We start from the raw sequence: 10649 nt of genomic DNA on the forward strand, positions 1-10649 counted from the left end.
TAGTAGTAGTAGTAGTAGTAGTAGTAGTAGTAGTAGTAGTTAAGCATGGTGGCTTAGTGGTTAGCACATGTGCCTTGGCCCTAAGGGGTTGGGGGTTTGATTCCTGCCTCTGCCCTTTGTGTGGGAAGTTAGCATGTTCTCCCTATCCTTCAGGAGTTTCCATCCCCCAGTCCAAAGACATGCATTGTAGGCTTTTTGGCATGTCTAAATTGTACACCATCCAGGGTGTTCTGTGCCCTGAGTCCCCTGAGAGAGGCTCTCCATGACCCTGTGTAGGATAAATAGTACAAGAAAAGGACAGATGGATTATTATTTATTTATTTTTACACTGAACATTGAATGTTACAACATTGACTTACACTAGATGTACACATATTTAATACATACATAAAATTAAGTTTTTTTTTTTTTCATTTTTTCTTTCTTTCTTTCTTTTTTTTTTACATTGTTTAAAATGGTTTTTGTATTGTGGTTACAACAAACCTGCAGACAGTGGAGCTGGACTTTATACTGAATATGCACCTTGGTTGTCAAACGTGTTTACAGCATAATTCTGTGTGGCAGCCTATTTTAGTTATTTGTGATTATTGAGTTGAATATTGTATTGGACCCCTGTGGTACGTTTATGCAAACATTCTTAGCCAAAAGCAAATTTCATAAGAAAATTTAGAGGCCCAAACTAGTCCTCACCTCAGCTCACTGACACATCTAATTTCACAAAGAACTCTTTGAAGAACACTTGTGTAAAAATAAAGCTTCTTGTAAAAGCTAATGACTTATCAGCTCAGCACACTGTGGTTAAACTGCTATATGTGGTTTATTTCCAGTAAACACTCTCAGCTGCACTTCATGCAAAACCCACCATACTTTCCTCCCACAGCAGTTTCCATTCTAATCAATGTAATAAACGTCACTTAGAATTAATACAAATGCTTTATCTATGCAGACTCTGTTTGGCTTAAAATGGATTTATGTAAAAAAAAAAAAAAAAAAAAAGTGTTTTCTCTATTTAATCAGGGTAGCTAATTAAGAAAACGCATGCTATAAAAGCTGATGTATTGAGCCATACTGCTTGACTGATGGACATGTCTCAATATTATTACTGATTTACATTTTTCTAGTGGTTCACTTACTTTTTATTATGGTTATTATGGTTATCATGCGATTTGACACAACACTGGCCTAATTTTTTGTACATGGTATTATCAACTAACTGTTAACAAGGAAGATGTCATGGACAAATTCTTGAGAGTCTCCAGGTAACAATCATGAAGCAGATTTTTATTCAGAATGAATACAACTACTTACTTACAGCCCAACATAAATATATATGAATTAGACACCAATTACTTCTCCCAAAGTAAAGGTGTTCTGTTGTATTTCCAGCTGAAGTGCAAAACTAAACCTTGGACAGCATTGCCTAAAGCAATGTTAGTAAACCTTGGGGGCACAGATTGTTTGCTAAAAGTTACTGTATATGCATAGTCAAATGCATACAGTGCGGCAATTTAGCGTAGCATATCATTGGTATATGGCAGTCCATCAAAGCGCTAGCATTTTAAAGATAACAGACTGACAGCCTGTTTAGAAATTCATCCCATCTAATAGCCAGTAAATGTTTAATAATAATATTATAATAAAAATGAAAATAGCATTTATATGTTATTATAAATTATAAATATACAATATAAAATATTTTTATAAAATAGTAGTGTCCTTAGTGACAATATTGTCATCTCTCTGTTATCAGTTGTAATCTCTATTATTATTGTAATCATAACCCACAATGCCCATTTTAACCTAATCTATTATGAAAAAACACAGTGTGACTTTATTAAAGAATTGTGCTTGTAAGTTTATGATTTAATCATCATTGCAATATTAATTATTGTGCTTGTAAGTTTATGATTTGATCATCATCTCACAATGATCTCTATGCTTCACTACTTTGGAGAAACACTTCAATTTTATAAATGCTATTTGCATAATTACTCCAAAGGATCATAAAAAAGGGTTCTCTTGAAGTTCTGTAGTTAATTAATAAATCCATTATTCACTGTTTGTGAAAACATTTAGTGACTATATGAATTGGTGTGTTGACAGGAAGAGAGCAAGAAACACATAAAAATTAAAAGCTGAAATACACACACACTAAACTCTAAGTTTTTCTATCTTTAATGAAACAATTGTATATAATAGAACAAATGCAAAGCAATTGTTATAAGATGGTATCGTAGATGAGTAGAAGGATACAAGAGGTTAAGTAACTGTGCATACAAACAGATGTATATATAAAATACAATTTAAATCATTGAAAAAATGATTTCATTCAACACACAAACACACACACACACACACACACATATATATATATATATATATATATATATATATATATATATATATATATATGTGTGTGTATATAATTCTGAAGGAAGTTGGTGTGTTGAGTCTTGCTATTTGGCTGATGGACTGATCAGCGAGCTTTGCTCTTGAACATCTCCATGTTAGCAGAATTCCTCTTGTATAGTAAGACAGAGACAGTGCAGAAATACAACACGTTTTTCACCAGCAGTATCACATACGTCACACTGAACAGATGCAGACTGCGGCTGAGCTCAAACAAACCTGCACAAGAGACATAAAGGAGAAATCTTTTACAGATCTGTCATGAAAAATTTCATATAATTATTAAATGTTATATTCAGTTATTATGACAATTGTAAAATATAAACTGGCCAGTGAAATAAGAAAACATAATTATTTTATGTAAAAATGTCATTTGATCAATATATTTAGATGATATTTGGCTAATCTTTATCTTTTTACCAGTATTCATGGGTTCCTCTTCGTCCTCTTCTTCTGCTTTTGGAGATGGACAGGTAATATTTGCGTTTGACTTTTGAGTGACTTCTGTAAGAAATCAACATCATCATGTAAGTTCTGTAGATGTGAAAATAACTTTGGGATATTTGTTATTTCTTAATTAAATAATTTTGCAGCATTAGTTTAAGAGACGAATCACGAAGCTCGAAGGCGTATTAATGATGAATAGTTCACAAAATATTCAACTCAATAATCACAAATAGTGAGGACATACTGTAAGTAAACGAACCTAATTTTGTAATATTTTGCATATTACATTATTAATATCCATCTGTGGACATTATTTCCAACACAGAGGCCTTTAGGATGTAATTTTTTATTATTATTAAGATTGTTTAAGTCCAGATTGACAGTGGAGGACATTCTGAGGACACAAAAGAGCAGATCATTGTCTTCTTGTTACCTTTTGGAATGTCTACTTCGTTGTCCTTAAAGCTGCTGTCATGTTGAACAGAGCAGGTGAATTTATTGTTCATGGCTTTGTGTTGGTCTATGATGAGCATGCTGGTTATTTGGACCGGATTCTCATCTCTCTGCTCCAGCTGCTCAGCATCTTTCAGCTCCAATATGCTTCCCCTCTGATCTTTTGCTTTCCACGTGAATCTCACCAGGTCTGGGAACATGCCTCTCGCCTGGCACAGCAGAACAGACTTTTCATTTTGTGGCGTGGACACTGGATACGCGGACACTTGAGGCTGTTTGGCCTCCTTCCCTCTTTCTGCATCATTAGAGGACATGCAAATATTCTTATTAGTGAGCAATCAATAAACACAATGAAAGAATAGCTATTTTATTTATTTATTTATTTGAGTCAGTTGGGTAATCATACAGAATTGGGAATTATGATATTTCAAATCAAAAATGCAATATTATTCTCATAAGCACAGTGAAATGGGCCCAGACAATTGATAGAACAGGGCCATCAAACATCAGGTCCTCGAGGAGCACAGCACTGAATGCAGAATTTACAGTTTACTCCACGTTAACCCATCTAATTCCCCTCACACTGTGATTAGTCATTCATTATTAAAGGACATGACATGTTAAACAATAAACTACACTGAAACTATATACAGTTACACACTATTTAAATATTTATAAAATAAAAAAATGACTCAACTTCTAACATTACTTGTCATGCAGCTACCTGAGGGATTTTTGTTATTTTATTATCTTAAAAAAAAGATTCCTGTAAAGATTTCAGTGTGTGAGTAACTGTAATAAGTCTAATTGTTAAGGTGAATTATTATTATTATTATTATTATTATTATTATTATTAATAACAACAACAACAATAATAATAATAATAATAATAAATACCAAATAACAAATATTGCTAGGTTTATGTATTGTTTGCGAAGTTATGATCATGATTCTTGAATGTGGCGGTAAGCCTTGTTATTTAACCCAAACAATGGAGAAATTTTAATCGTTATCGAAATAGTCATTTTTATCACCATCAGTTACCAACTTCTACAAGATATCCTTGAACCAAGAGTTATTTATTAATTCATTTATTATTTTTCGTGTTTACACATTCCACTTTATCCCTGAGTTCTGCAACAAGGTCTAATTTAACTTTTTCAGCGTGTTACTCGATTAGCAGTGCTAAGTAACAGTTACGCACTATTTAAATGTTTAGTGAATAAAAAAATGACATAACTTCTAACATTACTTGTCATACAGCTACCTGAGATATTCTTGTTATCTTGTTATCGTAACACAAAAAAATTAATTCAAACATCAGGTCCCTGAGGGGGAACCATACACAATGCAGAATTTATAGTTTACGCCTCACTAACCCATCTATTTCAACTCATATAGTAATTGTTAATTAATTATTAACATAAATGGCGTGTTAAACAATAGGCTTTAATATATAATGTGTTTAATATGCAATATTAATTATTGCCTGCATATACTGTATACAGCATATCATATATCATATATATAGCACTTTGAATATCCACTGGTTTCTCTACAGCCTCAGAAACACTCTGCTTGAAGCTGAAGCAAAACTTTTGTCTGAAGTGTTCTGTTTCACTGGAAACATTGTGTACTATACTGAACTATAACCTCCTCTACCTACATGCATATGCATATTTGAATATAATATTCATGTAATAATTATATGAATATAATAAGCATTCATTGAGAACTATGCTATGATCATGACTTGAATGTGTCTGGTTGACCCAAACCATGGATAAATGTTAATTATTATTGGGGAAAAAGTCATTTTAACCACCATCAGTTACAAATTTTTCAAATATACCCCTTGAACCAAGATTGGTACTTGCATAATATACCACTGTGCTCCTTGTAGTGTCCTGCCAAACGAGAGTTATTTACTTATTCATTCATTATTTTTGTGATTACAGGTCCACTTTACGCCTGAGGTCTGCAATGGGGTCTAACTTAACTTTTTGCTAAATGATATAAAGCCACAAGCATGAAAAAGTTGTTAAGTATAGACTGTTACTGGATTAGCACTGCTAAGTTTGGATCAGGATACTTATAGAACATCAGGTCCTCAAGGGGAAAATACAGAATTTATAGTTTATGCCATGCCAACTCATCTAATTCAACTCATACAATAATTGGCGATTAAAAAACTTTTAAGGTAAATAGTGTGTATTAAACTATAAACTGCACTGCATCTGTATACATTTACAACTAAAAATATTTATTGAATAAACAAGTGACATAACGTCTAACATTATTTGTCACGCAACTACCTGAGATATTCTTGTTATCTTATTATCTAAAAATTAATTTTAACTGCAGTCCAGAGTGTTACTTGATTAGCATTTTACAACAACATTTTCTCAACATTTTCAGTGCAACATTGCTGTGAATTATCTCACAAGTGCACATTTGTACAAACCAAATTAAGGAATTTTTTAAAGGAACAAACTAAAGAAAGCATAAAGAATTCATGAACAGCGGAAAGATTAAAACTAAATGAAACCGTGGCCACCTTATTAACGGAGCTATTGGCTATTTTGACCAGATAGAATGCTCTGAGAAGCAACTGTGGTTTAATACTCCTAAATGTTAAGCATATAAAAATTCATTAAAGGTCTCTTCACATGTAGTTTGTGCTGCAGTGTATACTATTGACTGCATGAAGTATTTATGCTTTTTTTTTAAATTTATGTATGTATTTATGCCCAAAAACTATTTATGTGTGGACATATTTCTAAGTCTAATAAAACATATCTATTTAGTCAGACATTATTTAAAAAAAATTAATTCCTTTGCAGTCATTGTTTACACTTCTATTTTTATTTTAGTATTTTATATCCTTTTTAATTCTCATTTTTCTTTATCGTGATTTTACGGTTTTATTGTTGAAGCTAAAGGTTAAAAAGACACCCAGTAATGTTTTATAAACACTTGTCTTTCTAATTCATTTTGGACATTATATCAGGTCAGTAGACAAAAAGGAAACTGCAAAATGTGTTCATACCAGTGACGGTAAGCCGAGTTCCAGATCCAAATACTTTGTAGTCAGCGTATCCACTTCACACTGTTATTCAGACTACATCAAATACTTCTAAACAACTAGACAGCTAAACAAACTTTTTTTAAAATTTGTTTACCTCATGGTTAATGTAATGGTTAGACGACTTTGCTCTTTTTTACTCTTGTTACCTTACTTTGTAAAGTTTGTCTTGCCTTAATTCATTTTGGACATTTTTTTATGTCAGTGAACAAAAACACAAAAACAAAACTGCAAAATGCACTCATAGTGGTGACGATAAGCCGAGTTCCAGATCCAATTACTTTGTAGCTGTAGTAAGTGTTTCTAGAGACACATTGTGACAGTCTACTACTTCTAAATAAATTATTAATCTATATTCTGAGATGAGATACTAGTTTTGTTAGCTACTTAGAAATATTGAAGACAAGTAATAATTTTGTTACCTTACTTTATAAAGCTTGTATTGCCTTAATTCATTCTGGACATTTTATCAGGTCAATGAACAAAAAAAAAAAGAAAAATATGCTCATACCAGTGACAGTAAGCCGAGTTCCAGAACCAAATACTTTGTAGTAGTATGTGTAGCCGTAGCTGTCAGTGTCACACTCAGAAACAGACTATATCAAATACCTCTAAACAATGAGATGTCTAAACAATTTCTTTAATTGTCTATTCTTAGAACAGATACTAGTTTTTTTTTGGCTATTTAGAAAGATTGAAGTACATAAGGTGTCATTTGTTTACCATGTGATTAAGGTTATGATTAGATATTGTCACAAATTTGCTTTAAAGCCTCAAGATGTTTCTAGAATAATGCTCAAAGACTCTTTCTTACCTGTTACGTAAAGTCTTGTGCCTGAGCCGAAGATTTTCTTCCACACGCCTCCCACAGCATTATGTCCAATGGCAAATAATTACTTAGACATACAATAAATGTATGCCTTAAAATTAATTATAAATGTTCATATTAATTTAATAAAATGTAATCATTCAAATGAGAAACCATGCAGCTGTGAATTTCAGCATTTTATATATACATCACAGTGACCTGAAGTGAGTAGCAGACATTTTATTATTGAATAGAAAAACAAAACTCAAAGGAAGATTGGGTAAGTGAATTGTGATCTTACCACTAGGGGCTGAAATGGCTGTCATGCTCAAATATTATACCACACTGATGATAACTATTTGCACAACAAGTGTGAATAAACAAGTGTCATTTATAATGGATGCTATTACATGTATGTTCCCAGAATGTTTGTAATTTTATTAATAGTAGCAACAGTTGAACAAATCAGTGCAGCTGAAAGCTAAAACATCACTAGAAAGATCATCATGCTGTCTCAGTTAGACATCCATGTCGTTATTGAGAAGTGAGATAAAAATGTTTATAAGTCATTACATATCTAATCAATGAATTACTGGAAGCTAAAAACAGGTCTTAAATTTACCATATAAAAGACAATTTCTTATTTACGTGTTTGCTTGTTTGTGTCTGTTTTATTTGTCCGTCTGTTTGTTTGTTTGTTTTCTGTGATACTGTGTCCTGAATATAAATTCAATAGCCAGTTTGTCATATAATGGAGGCAAAGACTGATGCAGATGCACTTGAAACAGCTTTAATAGCACACAGGTAAACAAGTCCAAAACGTTAGGCAGGATCAAGGTCAAAAACAGGCAGTGGTCAGGCGATGAGCATACAGACTTAAATAGGCACAGCCAAAAGACTTGAGTAGAGAAACTGAAGCAGGTAAAAACAGAAAATTGATCAATATAAGCAGACTTAGTATAGTCAGGCATACACAGACAAAACTGAGCATATACTTCGCAATGTGGTTGTGAATGAGAGTCTCTTCTAAAGAGTCTTTGTGTGAGTGTGGGTGATCGAGTGCAGGTGTGCTCAATCAGATGTTTGGTGACTGTGAGCGGGGCAGCGCGTGTGTGTGTGTGTTCTGGGGAATGTAGTCTGGAGGGGCCACGTTTGCAGGCCGCAGTGTCTACTGAGAAGTAGAGTTCGTGGATTGAGTTGGCCTGACATAGTTTAGAGATTATCCGCTTCTGATTTGTTGCCATCATAAAAAGTGAAATAAATCAAGACCCGTAACTAAACTCTTTTACTAAATTCAAAACTTATACAGTACTAATGTCAGAGAGTGTAAGGGGATTATTTTGTAAATAAATAAATAAATAAATAAATAAATAAATAAATAAATAAATCCAAGCTAATTTGTTGCTTATGGGGATTCTGCTGAAATTAAAGGCTCTAAAACAAAATGATCCAAACATGATTGACTCAACTTATCAGTTCATAAACAACTCTTATTATATTACTAATTTGTTGCTTATGGTAGGAATATGTACAGTCAGGTCCCGAAGTATTTGGACAATGACAGAGTTTTTGTGATTTTGCCTTTATACATCACCACAATGGATTTGAAATAAAACAATCAAGATGTGATCAAAGTGTAGACTTTCAGCTTTATTTGAAGAGGTTCCACAAAAATATGACATTTACCATTTAGAAATTACAGCCATTTTCAACAAAGTACTTCCATTTTCAGGGGCTCAAAGGTATTTGGACAAAGTGACATAATTGTAAATATAACCATAATTTAATACTTGGATGAAAATCCTTTGCAGTCAATGACTGCCTGAAGTCTGGAGCCCATACAGTCATATGGGCCTGACTGTATGTTGCTGAATGCTCCATCTTGGTATCTTAGCGAGCTTAGTGGCGGTTTTAGTCATTACGATCTTCTGATGCAGTCTGTGCATCACTGTGTGCTGAGGAAAAGGAAAAAAATTATTTTAGCTTAATAATACATATAAAATATCCGTATGAAAATGCAACAGGTGTGGATAAAAGGCTTTATAAGGGATAAAATAAAACCTTGATAAGGGAGGTTAATATATTTCAGGATTTGAATCTTACCTGCACAGATTAGAAAAATCATCAACAAACATGACTGCAGTGAGACATTCATAGCCATTGTATGATGTGTAGGAAGCTCTTGAAACTGCACCAGCAGTTCCTGAATGCATGATGCACATTGTTAAGAGGAGCTCATTATACCGTTTGCTCTTCCTTCTATAAATAACCTGCTTTACAGCAGAAATATATGTTCAGTTTTGTTACATTATACACAAAAATACAAATATATTATACATTTTATATAAAGTATAACAGCAATATTTGCTATTATACTTTATAAAGCAGTGTATCTCATCCACATGACTCAGATATATAAAATGTAACAAACCTAGAGGAAACAGTAAATTCAAGTGGTACTTACAGCTTTCCATAATGTGCCGTTTATTGATAGAAAAGACTAGATCAGGGTATCACGAGATCACGCTGCTGCCACTATCATGCTTTAAAAGAAAATGTCTTTCTGCAAAATGTTTGCAGAAAGATGTTGAGGGTTTTCAGTGTTATCCTGAAAGTTGGTTTTAACGATATGAACATTATGTCTTTGAAGACAAGTATGCGTTTGAGAACATCAATTCATGTGCTAGCATAATAGCATTTTATATATTGCTCAAAAACGTTTCAGTTTTGTGTTCATAAGTTGTTTATACACCTGCACTTAGATACAACATTTTTTTTATATAGACATTACTCTGTATAACCAAATAACTGTTGAACCATTGTGATGTTTTTATAGAAATACCTCTGGATCACTGTGAGTCCAGGTGCATCCTCCCAGGAAATACCGGTAATAACAGTTAGCTACACCAGAATTACTCAGGATAACATTTTAGCCTATTCTGGATGTTCACCACCATTATTTGTTGCGTTGTTTTCTTTTGAATAGCGACATGCAACATGTAGGAAGTCTCCAAAACAAAACACACTGAATATTTTAGTTTTAGTAAAATTGTGGCATATTTTTAATAATCTTATTATATTTTTAAAACAACTTTAAGATGACATGTTAAAGGGGAGTAAAGTCATGCAGGGGTTTTGTTGTTGTTGTTGTTGTTGTTGTTGTTGTTAATCTCATTCTCACAAACAGGAGCCCAGTGTAGTGGTTGCTTTCATTTCTAATAGATAATATTGTTATATTATTAAATATTAGTTTATATATTGTATAATATATTATATTATTATATTATTACAATATTTATAATAGACAATATTTTCATGTGCTTATGTCTTAGCATTCTCATTTTGTAAAAAGTGAGATATTAATGCTTGAGCTAAACTCATAACAAATCATTAAATAATGACTTCCATCATTTCAAAGAAAAACCCATACATTGTTTTTTTTTTTTT

The 10649-nt window shown here is 32.6% G+C and overlaps 1 protein-coding gene and 1 long non-coding RNA gene across 4 annotated transcripts; both read right to left on the minus strand.

Annotated features, from left to right (window-relative positions):
* Positions 1–2208: 2208 nt before the first annotated feature.
* LOC113540011 (uncharacterized) lies at positions 2209–7376 on the minus strand. 3 transcript variants are annotated; one of them, XM_053233628.1, is made up of 4 exons: positions 7209–7376; positions 3290–3604; positions 2830–2913; positions 2209–2628 (listed from the first exon to the last, which is right to left on the minus strand). In XM_053233628.1, the coding sequence occupies exons 2-4, from the start codon at positions 3507–3509 to the stop codon at positions 2477–2479; spliced, it is 456 nt and encodes a 151-aa protein (XP_053089603.1). In that variant the 5' UTR covers positions 3510–3604; positions 7209–7376; the 3' UTR covers positions 2209–2476. The 3 variants fall into 3 exon arrangements, with proteins under 3 accessions (XP_053089603.1, XP_053089602.1, XP_053089604.1); XM_053233627.1 differs by lacking the exon at positions 7209–7376 and adding an exon at positions 6906–7144; XM_053233629.1 differs by lacking the exon at positions 7209–7376 and adding an exon at positions 6359–6566 and having other exon boundaries at positions 2210–2628.
* A 1455-nt stretch (positions 7377–8831) lies between these two features.
* LOC113540115 (uncharacterized) lies at positions 8832–9803 on the minus strand. The gene is made up of 3 exons (XR_003403997.3): positions 9667–9803; positions 9306–9405; positions 8832–9157 (listed from the first exon to the last, which is right to left on the minus strand). It is a non-coding gene; the product is annotated as an uncharacterized LOC113540115 (long non-coding RNA).
* Between the last annotated feature and the right edge of the window lie 846 nt (positions 9804–10649).

The sequence above is a fragment of the Pangasianodon hypophthalmus genome, chromosome 4, assembly GCF_027358585.1.
Source record: "Pangasianodon hypophthalmus isolate fPanHyp1 chromosome 4, fPanHyp1.pri, whole genome shotgun sequence".
Classification (NCBI taxonomy): domain Eukaryota; kingdom Metazoa; phylum Chordata; class Actinopteri; order Siluriformes; family Pangasiidae; genus Pangasianodon; species Pangasianodon hypophthalmus.